This window comes from Hyaloscypha bicolor (genome assembly GCF_002865645.1).
Source record: "Hyaloscypha bicolor E unplaced genomic scaffold K444scaffold_44, whole genome shotgun sequence".
In the NCBI taxonomy this organism is placed as follows: Eukaryota; Fungi; Ascomycota; class Leotiomycetes; order Helotiales; family Hyaloscyphaceae; genus Hyaloscypha; species Hyaloscypha bicolor.
This window is the reverse complement of record NW_020194546.1, coordinates 202744-226564: the sequence shown is the minus strand read 5'-3', so window position 1 is coordinate 226564 and position 23821 is coordinate 202744. Positions and strand designations below refer to the sequence as shown.

At 48.4% G+C, this 23821-nt stretch overlaps 8 protein-coding genes across 8 annotated transcripts; 3 read left to right on the top strand and 5 right to left on the bottom strand.

Moving 5' to 3' along the window:
- Window positions 1-1281: 1281 nt before the first annotated feature.
- K444DRAFT_312526 (uncharacterized protein) lies at window positions 1282-2486 on the top strand. The gene has a single exon (XM_024871818.1). The coding sequence runs from the start codon at window positions 1750-1752 to the stop codon at window positions 2239-2241; it is 492 nt and encodes a 163-aa protein (XP_024740933.1). The 5' UTR covers window positions 1282-1749; the 3' UTR covers window positions 2242-2486.
- On the top strand, window positions 2424-4302 carry K444DRAFT_714506 (putative zinc-binding oxidoreductase ToxD; the record flags this gene model as incomplete). Its single annotated transcript, XM_024888328.1, has 5 exons — window positions 2424-2618; window positions 2718-2802; window positions 2885-3155; window positions 3236-3324; window positions 3363-4302. 5 exons carry the CDS (start codon window positions 2424-2426, stop codon window positions 3830-3832), a joined length of 1110 nt encoding a protein of 369 aa, XP_024740932.1. The 3' UTR covers window positions 3833-4302.
- Window positions 4130-6514, bottom strand: K444DRAFT_312615 (uncharacterized protein). The gene is made up of 3 exons (XM_024871819.1): window positions 6181-6514; window positions 4530-6123; window positions 4130-4478 (listed from the first exon to the last, which is right to left on the bottom strand). Exons 2-3 carry the CDS (start codon window positions 6105-6107, stop codon window positions 4428-4430), a joined length of 1629 nt encoding a protein of 542 aa, XP_024740931.1. The 5' UTR covers window positions 6108-6123; window positions 6181-6514; the 3' UTR covers window positions 4130-4427.
- Window positions 6515-8231: 1717 nt separating this feature from the next.
- K444DRAFT_312312 (uncharacterized protein) lies at window positions 8232-8887 on the bottom strand. The gene is made up of 4 exons (XM_024871817.1): window positions 8709-8887; window positions 8612-8657; window positions 8506-8561; window positions 8232-8451 (listed from the first exon to the last, which is right to left on the bottom strand). Exons 1-4 carry the CDS (start codon window positions 8793-8795, stop codon window positions 8269-8271), a joined length of 372 nt encoding a protein of 123 aa, XP_024740930.1. The 5' UTR covers window positions 8796-8887; the 3' UTR covers window positions 8232-8268.
- Window positions 8888-10447: 1560 nt separating this feature from the next.
- Window positions 10448-11451, top strand: K444DRAFT_521843 (glutathione S-transferase; the record flags this gene model as incomplete). The annotated part of the gene is made up of 4 exons (XM_024874153.1): window positions 10448-10498; window positions 10559-10724; window positions 10795-11004; window positions 11117-11451. The coding sequence occupies 4 exons, from the start codon at window positions 10448-10450 to the stop codon at window positions 11449-11451; spliced, it is 762 nt and encodes a 253-aa protein (XP_024740929.1).
- A 1149-nt stretch (window positions 11452-12600) lies between these two features.
- K444DRAFT_626255 (uncharacterized protein) lies at window positions 12601-13165 on the bottom strand (the record flags this gene model as incomplete). The annotated part of the gene is made up of 2 exons (XM_024882626.1): window positions 12601-13003; window positions 13059-13165. The coding sequence occupies 2 exons, from the start codon at window positions 13163-13165 to the stop codon at window positions 12601-12603; spliced, it is 510 nt and encodes a 169-aa protein (XP_024740928.1).
- A 6288-nt stretch (window positions 13166-19453) lies between these two features.
- K444DRAFT_660705 (uncharacterized protein) lies at window positions 19454-21387 on the bottom strand (the record flags this gene model as incomplete). The annotated part of the gene is made up of 4 exons (XM_024886500.1): window positions 19454-19744; window positions 19900-20427; window positions 20502-20798; window positions 20896-21387. 4 exons carry the CDS (start codon window positions 21385-21387, stop codon window positions 19712-19714), a joined length of 1350 nt encoding a protein of 449 aa, XP_024740927.1. The 3' UTR covers window positions 19454-19711.
- Window positions 21388-21850: 463 nt separating this feature from the next.
- Window positions 21851-23527, bottom strand: K444DRAFT_521851 (putative chromatin structure-remodeling complex subunit rsc7; the record flags this gene model as incomplete). The annotated part of the gene is made up of 3 exons (XM_024874155.1): window positions 21851-22346; window positions 22394-23414; window positions 23476-23527. 3 exons carry the CDS (start codon window positions 23525-23527, stop codon window positions 21851-21853), a joined length of 1569 nt encoding a protein of 522 aa, XP_024740926.1.
- Window positions 23528-23821: the final 294 nt, after the last annotated feature.

Here is a 23821-nt window from a genome sequence, read left to right as displayed (position 1 = left end):
TTTCATCGCTGCAACGCGCTCAGGTGGCCCGTTCGCATTTGTTTATTGGTCTCAACACGCTATGAGATCATGCTTTCGATTTGACTTTGAGCTGGAAAGAGCCCGGATGTAGCGCCTTCCTCGAGTTGAGAAGAGTTTGAGTTGCGCCTAAGGTGCTAGCCTTCTTCATTGTGCCTCACCATACGATTGCCATTGTTCAAGTTCAAGTGAAGCAACACGTCTTCACTCTTCATCATTGCCCTTCAGGCATGTTGCCTACTTGTGGTCATCGATATGCTCTACCATACCCTTCATGTGTTCTCATCCCATTCTCATTAGCAAGTGCTGGCTTTAGCACCCCTTTCTTTCGTCCAAACAAAACATCCTGTCCAAGTTTCACTTGCTGATCTCTTAGCACTTGTAGTTATCGGCCACTCGATTGATTCACTTGACTTCGGTCATTGCATAGAATGTTCCACGGCAACTTGGACACTCTCCACCTTCACTTCGACAACCTTCAGGATCGCAACTGGTCCACTTGGCTTCAAACACTTTCGCATGCAGTTCCACAGCAAAGGGGTACTCAAGGTAAGCAAGAGTTCCCGCTTGGAGCCTAACTGTCATTCTCCAGGGTCTGAGTTCACAACCAGCCGGTGGGGAGTTCAGACCGAAGCAGAGCATGGTCGGAATCAGAACAATCACTCCAGTGGGATTGACACATCAGGTAAGACCCGGCACGGCTCGGCACATCCACTTCCTCGATGCGCAGGCGGGCCTGTCACAACACACACTGTCTGCGAAAGAGTGGTACAAGGGGACCACTTTGCCGTGTAGCATGGGGTAAGGTACTCTCCATGCGATGACTGCCAAGGCATGCAAGACTCCTATGAATCACTTGGGATCGTAAACCCGCCTGCTTTGGCTGGGGGGAGTCTTCCTTTGGTTTAGGGCTAGCGGCAGTGTATGTGGAAAGTTCCAAAATGATCAATCATCATCCTTTGAGATGGCACCGTGGGCAGCATGTTCCCTGACCCCTGCTGTAGTTGGATTTCGGTCCAGGCGATACCACAGTTGGTGCTGATACCTGTTTCTTCGGATTCAGTTTATGCCTCTGTTGAGATTTTGGAACGGACCCGTGATGCTGGACGCAGAGAGGGGAGGATTGTGTGGTCTTACTCAGTTCAACAGATCGAACTGACCGGGTGCGAGATACAGGTCCAATTTCGAACGGGGTTTTCTGTCTGCCCCCCGCTTCACCAATCGCTCGACAATATCAATGACGCAGAGGCGTAAGAACCAACATTGCCCACCTCTGTTCAGATGCAAGGTATGCTTGAGTGCTCCATTCAACTTTGACCTTTACTGACTTGGACACAACTCCTTCACGCATAGCAGTCCTCTCATCCCAAACGGGCCAAATTTAGTTTTGGAGAGACGCGCTGAAATGCAGATGGAGAAGCTGTCTTGTGTGGTTTATGTTCTGCAGTTCGTGACAACATTTGAGATGGACTTGGACTGAATGTGCCATACATCGTAGGAGTATTTGAGGGAGAGAAGGCTGGCGAGACTTCAACTCTCAATTCGAACAAGCTTGGCTAAATTGCACGTGGGCCTGGAGGTACATTCTGTGATGTTCAGAACATACCTGTAGATAGATATCAATGCAAACAAGCCTCCTCAAATCAAAGCTCGATCACCTTTCCTTCTGCTCGATCCTAGCATCATGGATGTAAAATTTTACCTTCACAACCTCCGTACTAAGCATGGCCAATGCCGCTTCGCCCATTAATTATGGGATCTAAGAGACGTGGTGTTGGCTTTCTCGATGTTCAATCGCATAATTTCGCACTCCGTTGGAATGAGAATTCGTGCTTGAGGGATGTTGTAGGAGGCGGTGAGGAGGTTGGATCATTGGCATCAGTGGAGACGATAATGCCCATCACATGGCCTTCACATTGCACAAAATCGAGTGCGTTAATGCGTGCATCCGCCTCTCTTCGCTCGAAATTTGAACTGAAGGTGAAAGCGAAGAACGAAAAACGAAGCTTGAGGTTGGTTGAGGAGATTAACTCCGAAATGAGACACGGCGTTCCATCGCCGGCTTCTCGACCTCCCACAGTCTTCCTTGACGAGTCGCCCCCCATGTGCAACCCTAAAGATGACGATAATCATGCCAAAAATCATGCCAAAAATCACGGAATTCATGATGAAACCTTCGATAAGGTTGGAATCATCGGCCGGCTCATAGACAAGCGCGTCTAAAAAGCACTGCTTAGAAATACAGACATCAGTCAGCACCTCCATCCACCTCAATCACCCCGCAATCCAGGTACATACAGTCACAATGAAACACCAAGTTGAACTCCCATAATTCTATAAAACCCGCACCATGTCTCCTCTCTCCTCCTCTCCCTCTAGCTCAAAGGATTAGCAACGTCTCAACAATGGCCACCCTAGAAAATCGCGGCATCATAAAAACAGCGCAATATCATGCCTCCCTTGCTGAAATTCCGATCCCAGCGCTAAGACCGGAGTATATCCTCGTCCGCACCATAGCTGTAGCTCTGAATCCCACAGACTGGCAGACTGTCGATGAGGCGCTGAAGGATGGGACGCCGTATACCCTTCTTGGGTGCGATGTAAGTAGTGGCCCGCTAGGGAGTGCCTTCTTTCTTGTTTCCTGACCTGTTTCGTGAGGGAATCTGTATCAAGAAATTGCTCATTCCCCCGTTAAATAGGCTGCTGGAATCGTTGTTGAAGTCGGGAGTAAGGTGACGAAGGATTTCAAGGTTGGGGATAGGATCGCGGGGATGGCACACGGAGGTACTCCTCTCATCTCCAAAGCTCACATCTAAAATGAAAAGGCAAAAGATTTCATTGGAGAATTGAAGCTAATGGTAAATAGGAAACGATCTTGAGCCCCAAGACGGCACCTTCGCATCGTACATCCTTGTGAAAGGCGACATAGCAATGCATATCCCGCCGAACCTCTCCTTCGAGGAAGCAGCCACGCTCCCCTGCGGTCTCGCAACCGTAGCACTGGCTTTATACAAGCATCTCTCCCTACCACTCCCTGATTTTCCCATCAACCAGGAAGAGAAGAAAGACGGGCGGGCGATTTTGATTTACGGCGGCAGCACAGCGACCGGCACGCTCGCCATCCAGTTTGCGAAACTGTTCGTTCCACAACCTCCATACTCCCAATTCTCTTCAAACTCCTGATCAAGAATCAATATTGATGTAAATAAAACATTAGATCTGGATTACAAGTCCTCACCACCTCCTCCGCGCACAATTTCTCCCTCCTCAAGAGCCTAGGAGCAAATCACGTGATCGATTATGTTCGTCTTTAACCGTCGTATGAACACAACCCTCCTAACAAGCCCCCAGCGCGACCCCTCGTGTGGCTCTAAACTCAATGCCCTCACCCAAAATAACCCTTACCATAGTCCTCGACACGATCGCCACTCCCTCGTCCGCGGAAATCTGCGCCCAAGCCCTATCCTCCTCACACTCAACTTCAACCCCAAAGCAGTCAATTTACGTCAACCTAATGGACATCCCGTTCCCGCGCCCGGAATCAGAGGTCAAAAACGTATTTTTGCTCGGATACACGGCTACGGGCGAGGCGTTCGAGATTGAAGGGGAACGGTGGGAAGTTGTGCCTGAGGATTGGGAGTTGGCGAAGAGGATGATAAGGTTGGCTGAGGGGTTGGTCGAAGAGGGGAGGGCGAAGGCGCATCCGGCGAAAATTATGGAAGGCGGTTTAGAGGGGACTTTGGGGGGCATGCAGATGTTGAAGGAGGGGAGGGCTAGTGGTGTGAAGTTGGTTTATCGGGTTGGTGAGCTTTGAGCAGTAGTAAGAAGCGGCGGAAAGATTGAAGCGAGCTCGCTCAAAAAATTATGCAAAAATAAAATTCGCACCCACCAAAGCATGCATGGCCTACTTCCAGGCTTCCAAAGGTTTAAGAAGCAAAAGAAATCCTTTTGGACCAAGAAACTCAGCTTTCGCTTGGTTTACTTGTGGCAGAGCATCTCATCCTCACACGCCGTTACTCAAGTTACCACATTGGTAGATAGTTTCGCTACCGCAGTAGAAGTTAGAGCCGGGCACATACTATGTATGTCCAGAAACTTAACTTGCGCTAAGCTTACGACTAGAGACTTCTTATTGACAAAATTGCTTATTTCAATATATAAGGCCTACAGGAAAGCGCCAGGCCGTGCACGTGAAGACACGTGAGGAGCAAAATAAAAACATGCCCCTAAATCGAAACAAATCCCACCAACCCGGTTTACGAATCGAGAGAAGCAACATGTTTTGGTCAATCCATTGAATTATTATAAGCAAATAAATCATATCTCCAACACGAGCCCGCCCACCATCCGTTCATTCATCACATCATAACCGGCCAACCACCGTGGCAGCTGACCAGCAGCAGCCACATCTAACAATTGTATCTGACTCCCCTCTTCCCAAGCTCTTTTCGTCCAACCGCCTCCTCAGGCCACACCCATCCTCTAGCTCTCTTCGCCTCCCTCTTCTCCGCCAACTGCGGCTCTGGAATCCACTCATCCTTCGGCAAACACTTCCTCCTGGTTCCCTCCGCCGGCGCTCCAATCTCGCTCCTCCAGCCAACTTGTCCAGGCAACACATCATCTCTCGCCAGCATATGCAAATACCACAACGCCAACAACGCAGTCATCTTCTGCTTCCTCTCCACCACATTCTCTTCCCCTGCATCTACAAAAGAACCCTCGACTTCTTCAAACGTGCAAGTCTGAGAATCGTGCGTAGCGAGTTGGATCGTCTGGATCTCCAAGTACCCGAAATGGGGAACGGTCTCGCCGCCATTGCGCACAACGACAAGCTCGATCTCCGTGATGATGAACCCATACCGACAGCCGTGTTCCCGCATGTGGCGGTGCAGGTGCGCGAGGCCCCGCAGGTACTCGACTTTCCGGTGGTTGCCTTCGACGCGCATGCCCGTGTTCCATCGATCAAAAGACTTGACCAGCCCGACGACGCGGCCGAGACCTCGCCCGTAGATCATTTGGGACGTGTCGTCTGTGTAGTTTGAGACGAATGAGGCGTCGGCGCTGCCTTTTGAGGGGCGCATGACGAGATGTCTTGGCCCGAGCGATAGCGATAGCGCAGCGTTTAGCTTGGTAGCGTAGAAGGAGGTGTAGATGCTTTGGAGCTCGGTTTCGGTATCGGGTTGGAGAGAGGTGCGGGGTGGTGTTGGGAAGGTTAGGGTTGGAAGGGCGATGGAGAGGAGGGCTTGGAGGCCCGGGATTGAGTTTATAGTTGTTGGAGTGAAGGTTGTCCAGGGACGGATTTGCCGGATGTCCCACCAGAAGTGCTTGGTGTTTGTGTCGCGGACGTGGATGTTGAGTTGTCGGACTAGCGCTGGGGCTGGGTTGGGGGAGGTTAGATAGGCCATTAGGGTTGTGGTCGTGCCGTCGTCGATGGGACCGACGGCCATGTCGTCCAAGAGAAGGTTCTGGTGAAGTGGTGAAGGCGTACGTTGAGGAGTGTGGTAGAAGTTCTGCGCCATGAAGGTCTCGGTCTGTGGGTTGGTGGCTGAAGGAGTGTAGGTGGGAAGCTGGCGGTAGGTAGGGAAGCCATATTTGCCCAGGCTTTGGCTGTCGAGACCGACACTTGATGCTCGTCTCTCGTTGTTGGGTTGTTGGGTAAAGGAGATTGGAGAGCACAACGTAGACATTGAACGGGTGTGTGATGGGATGTTATCTTGCTGTGGCAAGAAAGAGATGGACTCGGGGTTGGTGTAGCTTCTCTGATGTGATGGTCTGAAGACGGCGTTGGAAGGATTGGTGTTTGTCTTCATGGGAGTCTTCTTAGATCTCTTGGGAGGAGAATGGATCTCCTGATCCTGAGGACGGATCTTTGGTAGCAGCAATGGCCCATGTTGGCGGATGGGAGACCTGGCCGGAGTGGTCAATTGAGTGTTGACGGAGTCAGGTGACGACTCTTGGGAGTACAGTGAGGAAGCGTGTGAGCTTGATCGGGTGTGCCCGACAGTGAAGGAGGCATCATTGAGAGCTTCCTCGAAGGAGAAGGACGGCGGGGTGGTTGGCCCAAACGAGAATGAGTAGTCGAAAGACATCTTGTCTGCTGCCAGACTGAGGAAGTAACATGTTAGCCATGCTGATGGTGATGAATGGACTTCACCAACTTACGCAGGAAGGTGGTGTGGTGGGGGGCTGGTGTCTATTAGACACTATCAATTAAGATATAGGGAGGAGGCCAGCTCCAATTGCTATGACAGAAGGAAGAAGGCAGGTAAGAAAATTCGTTCTAATAGTCGTTCTAATAATGAGACAGAAGGATCAATAGATGAGGGTCTATCGAATGGACAAAAACCAACAATTCCTGAGGCGAGGAGGAGATACTTATCTTCGGTCGAAGATGAGAAGCTGCACAGCCCAATACTTCCCGGCGGCCATGGGTGTGGACCGTCTAAATGGATGTGAAACGCGGAGAACTGAGCTTATTCTCCGCCATCGCTGCAGTATGAGGATGAAGCTGTTTCTTGGTCGAGGCCAGAAGTCAAAATGGTTCGTCCTTCAGCAGCCGCTCATATCTCGCAGCCAGTTCGGGAACACCAGCAGCACTGCCGAGCAGCCTTTGGCTGCACTTGATATGCAGCGTCTCTGAGTCATAATTAGAACCATGTAATCTTGCGTGGATATTAGGATGAATGCAGCGCTAGCTTCTATCGATATGCAGCGCGTCTGTCTTCTTTTTCGACGTGGAGAGGGCGACTTTTGGCGGGTGTGTTGGTCGTGTCGCGTGGAGCTTCACGAGGCGCCCGCGTCACCTCGCTCGCCTCGCGGAGCCCAGGTCATCTGCCGAGATCAGCTTTAGGTATTTTTGGCCGCGGGCGGCTGCTTCATGAAACCCAGAGCCGCTTCTATATGCGTACAATGGGCTAGACGCTATTAAGAAGGCTCAATGCCGCGCCGGATTGGCGCTGCAATCTCGCACAGCCGACATTCAAGCGCCGATGAAATTTGACTTTTCGGTTGCGCAGGGAGGAGGACGAGGTCAGGCTTCGGCGGCTCGTGAGATTTTCGCGTCAAGGTCCCGTAAGCGAGAGCGCTGTTCTGCTCCCTTACTGGATGCCCAACACGCGAGAATAGGCGAGGGTCGGCAACAGGGGTGCTACGCGCTGCATATGAAAATAACCTCTCAGATCCCAGAGCTGCGAACTAGAAGAGTCACCGTCGTGTCGGCCCTTTTGACTGGACCCTCTCTCTGTAAATGTTTCAAGATCGTCCGTTTCAGAAAGCTCTGACTCATACTCGACTGTTCATGTCTCCACGTTTTCATGCACCATGCTGTCATCTGAGCTCATGGGACGAAAAGAGGTGGCCGGGAGGTCCAGAAGGGTGCGAACGGCGTGGGGATTCCAGTGATCAAAAGCCTCATGTTCGCTGTTGGTGCGGGACAATGGACGTTGTCCGGCTGGTCGGTGGTGAGGCCCGATGACCGCGCCGTTTTCAAGATGGAACGTTTCATCTTCGTGGTCCAAGACTGGCCGAGGGGAGGTCGTTGTGGCAGTGCTGGAGGTTAAACCTCACTTGTGCCACTCGGCACGTGTTTTACCTCCAGTGTTGGTGTAGCAGAACACCCTCTTCTTCATACCAAGCGGCCAGTTGAAAGGTGGGATAAAGAGGATCTTCGGCTCTGTGATAATAAATCCCTCATCTTCAGCTTTGCAGGGGAGCCAGGTTACTTCAAGAAGACCTCGTCCATCACATGATTCCTTCTCTCCTTTATCCAATCTTAGCTGAGCCCAGATACATCACGAACTTTTGTTGCTCATCGCAGCTTCTGTGCGCAGAGTCCTGCCGGGAAATCAAATCGAAACTGTTTTGTAGTCGCTTACAAATCCCTTCCTGTTCTCAGGTTTGCATCACGTGATTGTTTGAAAAAGCTCACCGGACATTGAGGTTCTTCTCTTCAAGAAGTAAGTAAAGCAATCTATCCTCCAAGGAGACGTGCAACAACAATGGGTGTAGTTGCTCTCTACTGCGGATCAGGATTAAGCTGTGCTTCTTATAGCTTAGATGCCAGAGCTTTACGACCCATAGTTGAAATGAAGCCAGAGCCGAATTGGAACGAAACCACGTTTTCAAGCAACATACATTACTCGAAACACTATTCTGAGAGCGTTGAGAGATTTTTATAAAGGACCCTGACTCAAAATCGTTCTATCTCTCTTTCCCACTGCTTCCTGTTCTTCACAATTAATTCCCACCTATTCAATCTCTCGTCGGAAGTCTTGACTCAGTAACCTGCTCCACTAAGAACTCAGCAATCGCATTTCCACCGCCTGTTGCATGCAGGTCATGAGGAACCATAATTAATTTGATATCTGGCAGTAGTCTCTGAGCGATCTCTCGGATTTCTTCTTCCTCATCGTCGAATAATTTACTGGAGCAGATCTTCACACGGTCAGCCTCATTTTCGAGGTGAAGAATGATGAGAAAGGGTTCTACAAGAACTTGGGGTCCAATGATCAAGGAACTCAGAACTGGCTTGACGTCTTTGATTGCTGAGAGGTTGAGTATAAGCTTATGTTGGGAAAAGGACGAGTAAGCTCACCTTCGCAATTTGCGACGTGTACGAGATTGTAGTCTTTCTCAACTGCCTTTTAAAAGTTAGTCACTGGAACCGAAGCTCAGGTTGTCATTGCACATACTTTGATCAATCCAGCAAGGATTTCCAAAGCCTTGGCAGGGGTGCTGTCCACCGTCACGACGTGAATGGGCTGAGGTTGTGAAGGCATACTAGCGGCTCCTTGAAAATTCCTGCAAGTATCGTACGATCAAAGTGAGATCTCAAAATAATGAGGATGGATCCGTTTCTATTCATTGAAAAGAGATGGTTTGTGGGTGACAGGAGGTGTTGCTTTAGCCTGAGGAATCACTAATCATGATGCATGTGTTCGTCACGTGTTTTCAATTCCGCTTCCTACAAGGCTGATACCTCCGACAATCTATCTTCCTTCAAGCATGTCAATTGTGACGTTGCGTCAAGAGCCTTCGGCCCACCTGTGCTTCGGGGGTGTTTCTGATCATGAATATCGACTTCCGCCGGCGCACAAAATGTGTACTTATCTATTGACATATTTGGTCTTGGCTGGCAACGCGAAGAGAGGAGTGCCTGCCATAAGTGAGAGTGGAGACAAGATTGACATCAAGTTGAAAGTAGACAACGATAAAGTCACCTTCGAATTCGAAGTGCCACTCAGCTCTCAGGATCTCGGTGTTTGATAATGAATATTGGGAAAACATATCACAAAGGTCGGTTCCGCGGAAAACCTAACCCGGGCATCGAATATGGACCAAGGCTCCCTAATGCAGGCAGCTCTCTGTTATTTGAGGTTGAAGAACATGATAATTCCCCCAGATCTGTGTTTTTATAGTGCGTGGTCGCGACTTCATTGCTCTCTTGGCCTGGGCCACGTCACTTCACTTTTAGTAAAAGAGTCGACTCAAATTTTGCCGACTTCAAGCGTAGTCAGCTCTTCAGAGACATAGAGTAATGGTAGACAATGAACTTGACGAGATGCTTATGTCTATGTCTATAAGTGATCCAGTCTCAAATACCATTGAGGAAGTTTATGGACACCATTATTTTATCATAACGGGAAAATGCTAGAGAACATGAATAATGCGCTCAGAAGTTTGATCTTTTATCTCGAACAATCTTCTTGCTTCAAGAAATATCGACTGACTTGAGGAGTTAATAGCCTCTAAGGGACCTTCTGCCTCCTGTTCACGGGACCTTTCCGTATAGTTAAACAATACCAGCATATCTCGACCATTACTGAACCTGCGATGGAATTATAGAGAGGAGGGTGGACGCAGGACATTGTATAACAAGGATTGCATGTCAGTTTCTCTTGCATTTGATAAGATAATTGTCGTTCTCTCTTTGTCGGTACGTCGTCCGGTGTCTATACATCTGACGAATTGTCAAGGATTCGGCTTTGCCGCAAGTTTTTTTATAAAATGGTCCTGGGTATGTGAAGCACAGTTAGGACCTTATTCTCTATCACAAAGTTACATGTACTACTCGCGAAGGGATCTGGCCAAACCCGTGACTTAATGCACTTCCTTGATCCATGAGTTTTGAAAGGGTAGAGAGGGATATTAACGTAAATCAGAAGCTGTACTCGAGAAAGGGGTATTGGCGGTGAGGAGACAGTTGACAGCAGATTTCCTTCGGTTCAGCACTGGCCGAGGCCACGTTGCTCCACGGGGAACCAGAACGGGCGGTGAAGACCCTGTATGCACTGTATAATCAGCAGCAACCGAGCAGGAAACAGGACGATCTTCTTCATCAGCACAGGGTCTTTCTCTGATCTGGATCTTCTTCCTCCTCAAAGTCCATCCAGCTTTCAAAAGGTATCTTACCAGTATTTTAACTTCAATCATGACCACACTCTACACTAATGAGACGCCAACAGCAGTAAAGGAAGCCAAGGTAAGTGTCTTGAATTGTGAATGAATGTTAAATTGAGTATTCGAAATTAAGTGGATACAGGGACTTCACTTGATCACTGAACAAACACCGAATGGGAAGAAAGTTCAAATTTTGCTCGAGGAACTCAAGGATGTTTACGGGACTTCCTGGACAACAAGCCTGCTCAATCTTGACGCCCCGAATCCTGAGCAGAACAAAGATTGGTTCTTGCGTCTCAATCCAAATGGTACACCCACTCGTACGCCTTATCTCCTTGTCTGCGGACAATTGTTTGAGGTGTTTTGACTACTTTCCAGCGCGGATCCCGATCCTCATCGACAACACGCAAACCCCACCATTCGTGGTCATGGAATCCTTAGCAGAGCTCCTCTATCTACAAGAAACTGTAGACAAAGACAACGTTTTTGGATTCGATAACAAAGTTGAGCAGAGCGAGGCAGTGCAATGGCTATTTTTCTGGGCTGCGGGCCAGCCAATGCAGTCACAGAATAACTACTTCAGCAGGAGTGCGCCCGAGAAACTTCCATGTGAGTTGTGCTCAAACCTCACTCTCTGATGAACTCAAACTATTTTCGTCCATGATATCATAGTCGAGCTTGTGGAATTTTTTCTAACCAGCAGAACAAAACCCAGTCGCCATCTCGCGCTTCAGCGCCAAGACTCTTGAAATGTACGGCGTTCTCGAACTCCGTCTTTCTGGGCGGTATACAGCTGGTCCACGAGACTTCCTCGCTGGAGATGGAAAGGGAAAATATAGCATTGCTGACATTGGCGCTTGGCCATGGCTTCGGGCTTGGAAGCGCACCCGGATCTCTGATGAGGAAATGGCGAGCTTTCCACACTTGTTGGGATGGATTGCTAGGGTTGCCGCAAGACCGGCTGTTGAGCGTGGGATCTCAAAATTCTATGATAGTGAGGAGAACCCTGAGCTTTTGGTGTCGACGGAGAAATAGAGGAGTGTCATGTGATATCTGTTTCCTCGTTGTGGAGATATGGCTCCCTGAACCTGAGTGGGAAGCTTGAGTCTCTAATCATTTATACTTGTTTGTTTGAACATAATTTCAATTTCGCTCCCCCTGAAGGGGATTCTAATCCTCTTTGAAGCACCTTTGTATAAACTGACATCCCCTACCCCATGGGTCCATGAACAGCAACAATAGGTTTGAACTTCAATGCCATTCCTACACTGTGGAGCCTTGCCGTTTTATGAAAGACAAATACCGATAATGATAATAAAAGTCACGACTCACTTGTTCTTATTACATCCTAGCGGGCGAAAGTGACAATAGCTACACACGTGACAATAAAAGAAGGTTAGAATAAGGTGAAGGGGCGTGAAAGCAGGGCCGAGCCAGATATCAGACAAGGGAATGGGGATCGCGAGCCAGCCACAGAAAGAGATATGTTGCACTTACTCATAGAACCAGGCTTGCTAAACCTAATCTGCTATAAACAGCTAGTCTCGAACTTGTCTTAGAGTCGTCTAGGAGCCAGTGAGAGAGACTCACTAACTTATATACATCTCCGAAGAACCAACAGGAGTTTGCGAATAACTAACTATATCCGCAGAGAACGAAATAACATCGGCGAGATATAAACGACACTAACAAAGAAGGAAAGAACAGTGAAGAACTAAATTATAGTTGAGTGTGGTATCGTCGCGAGTCAGAAAGGCTGGTCACGTTCTTGCTTTTCCCCTGCGTATCTATAAATACAAGAGCCAAGCCTGGCAATCTCCCGACATGGAGTTCAAGTGGTAATGAGGATACTGACTTTGTGCATCCTTAACAGCAACTAATTTTCTTGAGAATATTGCTCCCTAAGTTTCACAGGCACAAGCTATCATTCAGACAATAGATCCACCGGCTTCAAGTCAATCTGTAGATGGCAATACTAAAAGATGAAATTTGGCGGAGGCGTTGAAGTTGACAGCAAATGGAATAGCGTGAAATCTTTGAGTAGCCACTGTGGCCTCGAATAATTTTGAGGAAGAGTCCGCAAGTTCTATTCCGACTCACTTCTAAACTTTTGTCCAATGCTATCAGGCGCCTCAAGCCTCTAGACTGGAGGATATGAAGAGACCGCCTTCTCCAGCTCATTCCCTACGTGGTGGTAGCATCAAACGCCAACTTCGTGCTTGCCTGCCCCGCAGCCTTAACATCCAATGCAATATTATTATTCAACTTCTTCGTCTCCGCCGCCAACTTTTCAGCCGTATCCTCTCCTTGCGCAGCCTTGATCTGCAGCTCTAAGACCGTCGCCTGCAACTTCAACACCTTGTTCTTTATCTTGCCGTTCTGCAAAGCGGTCTTCTCGGCTCCTGATGCGGCAGAAATGGCAGGATTAAAGGCACCTACTTCAGCATCATTGCCGATGTCGTTTACGGAACCGAGGAAGTCGATATCGGCGAGGTCGACGGCGGCCATATTGGTTAGGTCCAAGGCGGAGAAGACGTCGAGGGCTTCTTGCTTAGCGTTGCCGGTGACGCCGCCTGAGATGGAGATCCTGGATCAGGAAAATTAGTATGTGGTGGTCTTAGAAGCGAAGAGGAGATGCATACTCATCGTAAGTCTTGGTGGCAAGGACACCAGCACGCTTTTGGTGTGGTGCTGGAGCTGCGATAGCAAGAACCGCGAAGGTACCAACGAGGGCAGATGAGAATTTCATGATTGTGATAAAAGATAAAGATTCAAATGAGTGGATTGCTTCTATTGAAGGAATGAACAAAAAGGTGGGAAGAAAGAAGTGAAGTGAACAGCACAGCTGCGATGAAGAAGTGAGTGAAGATTGAAAAGACCGAAAGATTATTGATCGAATGAGCTGTAGAAGGAATAATACAAACGTGTTTCTCAAGGATATCTTATAGGTTCAAGGCCTCCTAAGATCAAACAGTTCATAGGTTCTGATGAGACATGAAGGCGTCATCCCATCCGAGTCGGAACGAAATATCGTGAGTTTGGCCAAACTACCAATTATCTCGGCGGCAACAACATCAGACGACTCGAGAAGCAAACAGCACTTGGCTGAAGAAACGAGTTGAGGTAATTAGGAATAGTGTTCTTTCATCCTAGAAAAAATTCTTGGCAGCTGGGTGGCAGATGCTTGGCTGCGACAACCCAACCTCGATTGCGGTGAAGCCGGAGATGAGATTGTTTGGACGACAAGTATATCAGTGCTACTAAGGATAGCATAGATATGAAGAAGCGAGAACAGCCAAGTTTAATTTTTTTGTCTCTTTTCACATCTTTCCCCATTTTCAGCGCTTCACTTGAATCCGTCAATATCATGGTAAGTTATGGCGATCTTGTCCACGAATTTCCTGTTGATCGAAACCGATCGACACACATTTCATGCCTTCCCCTTTCCAAGAAGTCCCACAAGAATAAAATTCGAACGATTCCACAATCCGATTTCATGTATGGTGAAAACATGAAACTTGGTGCTTGGAGTTTGAAGATGATTCTTGGTAGCTAAATTTGGCTTCGCTTACAGCCCCTGACCCCTGAAAAGCCCCACCCATCACTTCACCGTTTCACGGACGCTGCCCTTGATGAGGCTCTGATTTCCCCAAAATCCAGAATTCGGGTTGAGAAGTCTCCTTCATTCCTTTAGTGTAATACTCAGACCCATCTCTAAGCCCCACTTCGTATTCTCGGTCAGGTGATACTTGCTGCTTGAAAACCTGGGTGCAATTCCGATATGTGGAGGCCTCGACTGCTCCGAGAGCATGGAGTACTGTTATCGCAAATACAAAAGCTATTAGCAGATCTGGCTGCCTCGTGTGAGATGTTCCAGAAGTCTCGGGGAAAATGTAACATTGGATTGTGGTCACGGTACCTCTTGCCCGAAGGAAGGTGTTCCCCAGGGGAGAGATGAAGTGAATAGTTACACAAAGCTTCGTCCACTAGCTAGGCCTGGTTAGGAGAGGTATAAATCCGTCCGTTCTCTCCATGAGACTAATCAGCACTAAAGTTCTCAACAACCTAGCAGAATGTATCTTTCCACAGAGTACGCATTATATCTACTTTTCTTGTTTTTCTACTGTGCTGTGTAAGTTCGGTCAGTGAACTTCTATGCGAGGAACTGCCTGGGAGTCTGGGACTCTGGCTCTTTTTACTTGATGCCAAATTCAAACTTTGAAGCTTTTGTTGTCAATGCTTTGTTGCTGTCAAGGTTCAAGGGGGGTTGTCAGAACACCTCTATCACGACCCGTAGCTGGTGTTCTCAGTGGAAAACAGCTGTATTGGGTGTGTATGTACGTCTAAAGGGGGAAGAAGGGGCGGGGAGCTCGAGAGAGAACGAAGATACAGGGTGCCGCGCAAAGAGGTCACGTGCGACACAACAACCTCTAAGGAGATATAGAAAGCAGATATTGCAACTCGTCAACCCCATGAAACATGAAGTTAGTGACTGGGATCCATTAAGCTAGAGCAAATTAGTTAGGTGGTATAGGAAGATAATGACTCGAGAAGTCTGAGGCAGCTGGTCACATAATAAAATTTCCCCCACTAGTTAAGTAGGAAGAAGGTTTTCCCAAGTGAGAAGGTGAAGTAAAGTCGTTGCAAACAATCTTGATAGCCTTTCTGAATCTGGTTACTGGCTGCTAGAATTGGCATGAATTCGTCTGTTCTCACCAAGATGAAATAGTACAGGACCTCACAAGAGAGAAGACCCACGTGATCCAAGCAGACATGTTGACTTTCTTGCTTTTTATTGTGCTCTGCATGTTAAATTAGTGAACTTCCGCAGCACGACTCCTGTTTCTTGGCCTTGAAGCAACCTTCAGTTGTCTTTTCTACACTACCTTCTATACGATGATGGAACCGTTATGGAGTCATCTAATGCCTTGGACTCGCGACTCAGTCTCTTAGGGTCCATTGAACTCACATCTTGCACTATCTGAAGGCATTGGGGATTCACTTCACCTTACTTCTCATCAGCTACAAGCTATTGAGGATGTTGCAAGGAGAGAACTCGACAAACAGTAGCCCAGGCTAGCAAGGCTGCATACGATCGTGAACGTGAGAAGGATTTCGAAGGATTCCTATCTCGAAAGCGCACAGAAAAAGCAGCATGGGCATTGGCATGAAAATTTTGGTTTGTTCTGGAAACCCAGTTCATTTTAACTCGATATCAAAATTACCAGAACTTTTGTTGTCAATGGATTGTTGGTGTCAAAGTTAGAGGAGATGTCTCTGAGGAGACATGTTTGGAAGGTCTCCGCTTCAATGACCAATAGCACCATTGGAAACCCTCTGAAATTGCTCACTTCATAGAGGTCCATGACTGCAAATTTTGATTGACAGCAGAAATTCTTATATCGAATGCTAGAATGGAGAGAATGGAGAAAAGATAATTAAGCACCGCCAATAGCACATGGTATCAAAACTATGAAACGGCAAACCTCATGAATTATGGGCACCCGCTGAGCCCGGGAAGAGCCTAAGAAGGGGCAGTAGATTCGGTTGAAGATCTTGGAGATCCCGAGCGCAGTAATGAGATCAATTTATGGGGCTTCTAGAAGAGCTCCATCGAGAATTCAGAGAATTCACTTATTTATAGAAACCACAACCGATTATTCTTTCCACTCTCGCTACAAAGTGGACTCCAGCAAATTAATTTGCGCGATACGAGACTTGGCAGCATTATACCTTCAAATGAAGGTTTAAGATTGCAGAGATATTACGGTTAAAGGGGTTGCCAGGGCTGCATAACATCTCACCTCCCGAGGTTTTCCCACATATTTTCAGACCACGTAGAGAACACTTCGCCTTTTCCCATGACGTCCGCTTCGTGATTGTGGAGATGTGAGGCTGCGAAGTTCCTCACTCCTGAACGAAATGCTAGCGCGAAGTAGAAGGTGACAATCTATTTCATACCGGGACAGGGAACGTTCGAGGGGAGATTGGTACTGAAAACAGGCAATAACCGGCGCTCGAGCATTGGAACGGATATATCCGCGAAGAAATCTCTGGACCTGAAGACGGAAAAGTTAAGTATACTGAGATGCCCAGCCGTTCGTTTTCACCTCATCAACTTCAACACCACTCACTCATCGTCCCACCAAACAACGGCCAATCAACACTCCTCCGTCTCAGCCTCAACTAAACCCACCACCAACATCAACCTTCAAAATGCGTTTCTCTACCATCGCCGCTCTAGCTGTCTTCGCAGCCTTCGCAGCAGCATCCAACGAAACCGTCACTGTCGAGAACCTCACCATTAGGGACAATGACGGTATTCAGGCCGCCGAATTGACTCTCCAACCCGCCAATGTCACATGTTCAGCAAACGGCTCGGCCTTGGTCAACTACTCAGTTGCTCTATGCGGCAACAGCAAATACCGATTTGCGGTTAATGGAAGCCACAGTGTCTACGGCTTGAGGCTGTACAAGGAGCTTGGTATTGCGTAAGTTTTGAGAATGACTATGGGCGATAGAATGAAATGCTAATGAAAAAAAGATTCGGATTGTACGGGGAGGCTGATCATGTTCCTGTTTACTGCCATGCTGGAGGGAATGGGCAGGTTGGCTTTTTTTGCGACCAAATTGCTCCTTTTACAGTCACGATTTCTTCTGCGTAGAGATGCAGTCGAGGCGAAATGAACGACAGGAAGATGTAATGATATAATACGTTCGAGGAAACAAAAGAAACAAAGTTATGCGGCCAAACAATCTTTGAAGTTGCCTCTCGTCTGCTCAATGTTCGAGTTCAAAGCCGAGCAGTCAACGAGATCAACCCCACTCAAGTTCAATTCTCGGCTTGAGTTCGAAGCCACTCAGAATTTCTCCTCCAACCATCCACTTGTTCCATCTCCCCAGAATCCTAGAATGTTGGACTGGTAGAAATTAAGTCCCCGGAAAAGTAGATGACTTCACGAGTAAATCAAATTCGAACACCCATTTTAAGGATCGATAAATAGACATCCATTCTCTAAGAACAAGATCGATGTGAACATAGCAGGAGAACGCTAAGAAGCTCCATCAAGGCTGGACTATACTGACACTAGCTAGCTAGGTCGAGCAACGCAAAAGGTAAAGTTACGCGGAATTTTCAATATCCTGAGAAGTATCACCTAATGGATTTCTATTCTGCTTCATCTGGAAACTGACAGTAAATAATTGCTGTCAGCTAACTTCACCTTCACCAAACCATCAGCCTCATGTCAGAGCCAATTACTCCTCACTGAAGCGCCGCAGTTTCCAACAGAGTTGGTCTCTCCAAATTGGGAATTCTTCCGGGAGTGGTTGCTCACCCTGCCTAGCAATACTGGAAGGACCTTTTCCTTAAATGACACTATTATGCGGGTTGTAGCCTGTTAAGTCGAGCATCACCAGTCGCTCTTGCAAGTTTGAAAGTCTCTGTGCAGCGCGTTAGTAGGAGAAAGAGATTGAGCACAAATTTCGCTGATAAAAAAGATGCCGCTGCCCGTAACCCACAGAACTGCAGATAAACAGCGAGTTTCGTTCACGTTGCAGAAGTGGCTGCAATGTCTTGTTCAGGCACACGAGTAGTTCACAAGCGCTTCATTCCGCTGGAGACTACGGTACATTCGCTCGGAGATATTGGAGCAGCAAGCAAGACACATGCCTTGCTTTGATATAGGGCCATCCTGTCGTCGCCGTGACAGCAGGAGCTAACTAGGTAATGAAAAGATCATCTAAACTAATGAGACGAAGAAGCGGAAAGTATATCGTCTTGGAAGGATACTAGGAAAGCGAGGTAGAGAGACGTAAAATCTTGAGTTGTCGATCAGCCCTAACACAGTGATCTTCCAGGACTTCCTTCCTCCGAAGTCAGACCAACATTTGCTGCAACGGCGGTGCGATGCTTTTGGGAGGAGGGAGTGTCCGAGTTTAAATCCCAAGATTCGCCTCCGGATATGTCCACGTCATTAATGGCTGGTTCATCGTCCCTTGGCAACTCGTCTTGTATATTCCTTTGTTGAATTAGGTGTGATTCCAATCTTAGCGGGTGGGGAAATCATTTTATAGACACCCAGGAGTTTATATCACGTGATACCCCTATCTTAAATACTCGCCGTCATTATAGAAAAGAAGGCTGGAGATATACTCCCTTCGTTGCATATATGTATGAGACAGTTTGAATTCGCTCGGTAATGCTCTTGAATACTCTATAAAAGCTTTCCAGCTTTAATCGAGTTGTTGCAATTTTTAGAGTCACCGCTTCGGACCGTGAAACTCGAGCAGGGAGGGAAAGATAAATCATGAACGCCATGGAAGACTTTGACAGTAAAAGACGCATTGACAACAAAAGCAAAAGGTCGAGAGGCTATTACTAAAGCCAAGAGAGAAAAGGGTCAACGCGCAGCACTAGTGGTCCTTGACGCCCCTTGATGGTCGTGCAGCTTTGCGTGAAGTTCCTTGTCTATAGCCAGGCTCTCACTCAATGAGGGTAGGCGGTGCGTAATCCTTGGCGAGAATGACGATTGACAAGTTCAACACTTCCCGTGTTGCAAGCTGGCCATACCAACAATCGCTCTTTATACTTCCTACGGAAACACCGGTCACTTGACAAAAAAATCGCTGAATGACAACAGAAGCAAACATTAGGTGAAATTTTCACATTCTTAAGCTTCCCTGCGAACGACTCACGCTTGCATGCAGTGATCATAACCTCATGGGCTTCGCTGATAGAATGGTAGTAGCTTGGGGGAAGATGACCGTGGTTTTGAGTTGGGACATCTTGGTTGGTCCGCAGAGACTATTTGTGCATCGTTGAGGTAATCTTACTTGCATAGTGACCTGCTTGGCAGTTTTATACCGAGTAATGGATGGGTGTGCGAAAGGCTACATAGAGCGACCTCTCATATGATGCCATTGTTCGTGATTGTTTGTAGTAACGAGGATAAAGAAGGGGTCAGGGAGCGATGTAGGGAGATCTCGTTAGAACTGCGTGAATGCGAAGGCAAGGGCTGAAGGCCCCAAGCTGAAGAGGACATTAAACGGTGATGTTCCAGATAATCGGACCTCTGGGGATGTGGACTCTGGGAGCGCAAGATAAAGAATGGGAAATGTATCTTCAACCAGGCGTTATACAGAAGGTAGTGGGACATTCCTCTTGGAAGATGTCTGGATTTGGGACAGCAGAGCAGGAATGAAAATGAATTGGAACGTCTCGCACTCTCTCCTTTGCGGAACATCGAAATTGAAAACTCAAACCACTTCCCTACTCCAGTCCCCTCGCAGCAACTTAAAACCCCATAATTCTTTTCAACATCAGGACCTAATCATCGAATTAGTATGGACGTTTCCCGATTTTTGAGAGGGATCTCAGGAGCTGGGGAGCCGAGCTCCAAGGACAAATGCAAGCTCCTGTAAAGCTCCCAGGCTCTGAGCTCTCAAATAAGAGACAGGAATTTGCTGTAAAAATAAGCTTACCTCATGCTTCGTAACAAACACCCCCTTATTCTCCTGCCCCGTCCCAGGACCATCCCCATCACTCTCAATGCCATTCTCCAGCGCCTCAACCAGATCTCGAACCTTCGCGCCCTCCCACCCCCCATCTGCGTTCGTCCAGAAGACTCGCTTGATGCCCACGGCGTGCATAGCACTCACGCATCTGTAACAGGGACGAGAGGCACGGACCTCGGGCGTTGCCATGGGTGGTGGGTTGGGCGGAGATGTTGAGGGAGATGGAGTGCGGGAGATAGATGTGAGCTCGTCGTAGAGAGATGCGGGCTCGGATTTTGGTGAGAGAGTTGGAGTTGGAGGAGTGGACGTATGCGGCTTTGGGTCCATGGGAGGAGTAACTTGGCAGGTCCCGAGCCTGGCAACGTAGAGATCAGAACCCTTTAGACGGAAGTCCTTGGTGCGTTCCTTCACGTCAGCTTTGGTGTTAAGAGAGTTCTTCTTGGTGATGAGGATTTGTTGTGGCTTTGGAGGGGCTAGAGGCGGTTTCTTGGGAGGCTGTGGACTGTTAGATCTCGATTTTGAGATAGGGAAGGATTTCTCGCCTTATACTTGATACTTCTTGAACTAACTGAGTCATCATCGCTGCGAGTTGATGGCGTATCTGGAGTTCGTAAATTCTTTACACTGACTTTGGACAGTTGCGGCTCTGAACCGCACTTATGTTGATAGGGCTTGTGTTGAGGCTTTTGATAGTGATCCGCCTCGTACTGATACCCAGTCTGATAGTGATACCCATACTTCTTCTTTGGTCGGTGTTTCTCGGCGCTTTTCCATGTGTTCAAGGCCACGTTCACCATCACCATCTCCTTCTGAAACTCGTTGTCCTCCTCCTTGATGTTGGACTTGTTGTCGTTCTTCTTGGTGACCTGGTTGAGATGTAGAGGGTTCAAAACCCGACTTTTGAATAGAGAACTTGCCACTGTAGGCTTTGCCGGTGCCTGACGTGGCCGCCTCGGCGCAGACTGCTGCTGCGTAGGCTTTGAGACCGCGTGCTCGGGCTTTTCGTTTTTTAGAATCACCCGGTAACTTGAAGCACGGTTTTTCGAAGCACTTCGCTGAGCGAGCCGAGGTTTGAGAGGACAAGGTGCCCGACGAGAGCGAGAGAGCGGAGCGGATAGCCATCATCTCCGAATGCATGGAGAGGTTCACGTTTGCGTGAGGACCGCAACCCGAAGACTCAAATGGCGTAAATGTGGCATCGTCCTGCTGATGGTCCGGCTTATTCTTTGACTTTGGCTTAGACTTCAAACGCTGCTTCAGCTCAGCAATGGCGGGACCATCGAGGAGAACGCCAGATTTGAGAGCGCCACCATCGAACCCAGGACGATAGTTGTTGAAACCCTGGCCAATCACCTTCCCACCACGGACGATGATCGAGCCGTGGCGGTAGTGAAGGGGAGAGAGTTCGGCCTGAGCGAGGCAAAGGGAGAGGTACATATCGTTGCGTGGAGACATCTTTGCTGTTGGAGGGGTGAATAGTCAAATATTGGCTGTAATTTGAGCGGAGTGGGTTTTGTTGGAAGTCTGTAAGACTGAGAGTTGTGGAGCTTGATTTCGGATCTGGTTGTGAGTTTGCTTGGATGTTGTTCCCTGTGGTTGGATAATTTTGGAGACGTCGAGTCACGATATCTGCATTTGGAGTTTACTAGCGCGATTCTATTTTAGCTTCCGATTTTGGGACCCTTGAAGTTCACATCACAGTTGAAGAAGCGAGAGTTACGATTAAGGGCTCTTATTCAGATCTACCTGTCTAGCTCCATTTTAGACTTTCGTGGACTTTTCCAGGCCAGCGCCTTTGCTCACTGCAATGCAAGCCACGTGATTCGTGTGTAACCTCGGCCGTTCTTGGGACCGCGCCGATATCCTTGCGTAACGCCAGAGATACTGCCATCATCAATCCTACAAAGCAAAAGGCATCTCAAACCATTCCCTTATCGATCTTTGGTGCCCTTCGGTGCCCAAATTGAGTCTCGGTTCCCCATTTGCTCTTCCACTGCAACTCCTTCTCCAAAGCTTCCTCGAAAGCTTTGCGACATTCCGGAGGAAGCTCATCCTTGATATCATCAGAAACACTTGACAGGCCATTAAAGCCCAAGTCGTAAGTATCACCGTCAGGGCCAGGAACACCGAGACCGACCGCTGGGGCAGATTCATAGACTGTATCCACGACCAAGAAGTTCTTGGAATAGATAGGCTTCACGGGAGTGAACATGCTCTTCTCTTCGCCATCTTCGTGATCTTCTGTGTGGCCACTCGCGAGACGTGACTTGGCTTCGACCTCATTGTCATCGATTTGCTCCCAACGGGCATGTGTTGGTTGCATTGTCTTCGGGTAATGCATGACGTTGGTGTGTATATCGTAGATGCCATTGAGGTTCGCACGACGTAGAGCGCCGAGAGCAGCATTGAATCGACTACAAGTTGTTAGGACTGCAAACTGAAGTAGCAAGTTTCCACATACCTTGCCTCTCGAGCGTGCTCCAACTGCCAATTGACATCATTGATCATGACTTTTCTCTTCTTGCCATCCGGAATCTTCCCGGCCTGCAATGGAACCGTTGGCGCGCCTGTGTGGTAGACAGAACTCGCACCATGCCAAGCAACATATTGATTCTTGTTGTACTCCTCGCCAGGCTTGATGATATCATTGGGATCCGCAATCTCGCCCTCGACAACTCCATCCTCTCGCGCCTTCGTGACCTCGTAATCATCGATAATTCTCTTTCCTCCGACTATGATCTGAGCACCGAATTCGCGGAAGACTGATCTCGCGGTAACGATACCAATAGCACGGCCCTTGTAAGAGTGCGGGATGAGCTCGCGCTCGATCATGTCGCGCTTCTCGTTGTCGTCGATGATGATCTTGAATAGGCGCTTGTGCTTGGTGAAGAAGAGATAACTGTCTCGGAATCCTACACACCTTGCAGGCTCCGTAGACAACATGTAGAGTCGTGAGCCCCTGCCGTAGACCGTAAATGTTCTGCACCGATAATCTCGTCCGCCTTGCAGGTGACCCATCTTGTCGACCTTGGTCTCGCCTTCCGCGTCCTCTGGCAGCTCAACCTCATCATCAATTACGTCCATCATGTTCCCTTCCTTGTCGACGGGTTGTTGTGTAACATGCGAGGGTCCTCCGCGTCGTGCCCAGCGTCCTCCGCCTCGCCCAAATCCACTACCTCTTCCCCTGCCTCGCTTTGCTGGCGTGCCTGCCTCGGAATTATTATTATCTCCATCTTGGGTGTCCCAATCTGCTGGCCTATTCTTCGGCGGTCTGCCTAATCTCTTCTTGCGAACGACAGGTTCTGGGACTGGAGTAGTTGGTGCTGATGCAGGTTCGGATTCAACGGCTGGGGTGCCTTCTTCTTCCTCTTCTTCCTCTTCTCCATTATCTTCCTCAATCTCGGGGGGACTTCCAGCTTCGGAGGTTCCCACATCCTGCATTTGCTCGTCTTCGGCATCATCGTAGTTTTGCGGGGTGTTTTCTAGGGAAGGGATGTTAGCCACGGCTTCATGCGCCATGCGTAATGGAGAAAGCAGACTCACTCAAAGCAGCAGCAGCATTCTTGGCCGCAGCTCTACCTGGTCGCCTACCCATTTTGTCGAGGTCAAGACACTTCAATTCGTTTTGGTGCAATATGCTTGAGGGAGATGTCGGATTGTCGCGATCTGAAAGAAGACGCGAATTCACGAAGTTCAAAAAGTACGCTAAGGAAGCCGCTAACGATTTCGGCAAAATTACGGTTCTCCATTCATGCCAGGTATGTCACCCTGGAACTTCCTTCTCCCATTCCGCATCCATTCCTCACTTTCCAAAGAACATCAAACATCGGCACCGGTGGTAATTGACGCCCTTCGGAATGGTTTGAACCCGTACCACGTTACTGAAGTT

Bases quoted from the DNA above. Each gene is read 5' to 3' on its own strand.
- K444DRAFT_312526 (XM_024871818.1), top strand. From the start codon at position 1,750: ATGCCGCTTCGCCCATTAATTATGGGATCTAAGAGACGTGGTGTTGGC.
- K444DRAFT_312615 (XM_024871819.1), bottom strand. From the start codon at position 6,107: ATGTCTTTCGACTACTCATTCTCGTTTGGGCCAACCACCCCGCCGTCC. The intron at 4,479-4,529 runs GCGGAGAAGAGG...TGGCCTGAGGAG, and splicing joins GGATTCCAGAGCCGCAGTTG to GCGGTTGGACGAAAAGAGCT.
- K444DRAFT_312312 (XM_024871817.1), bottom strand. From the start codon at position 8,795: ATGCCTTCACAACCTCAGCCCATTCACGTCGTGACGGTGGACAGCACC. The intron at 8,562-8,611 runs GTGAGCTTACTC...TCAACCTCTCAG, and splicing joins ACACGTCGCAAATTGCGAAG to CAATCAAAGACGTCAAGCCA. The intron at 8,452-8,505 runs GTAGAACCCTTT...GACCGTGTGAAG, and splicing joins TCATTGGACCCCAAGTTCTT to ATCTGCTCCAGTAAATTATT.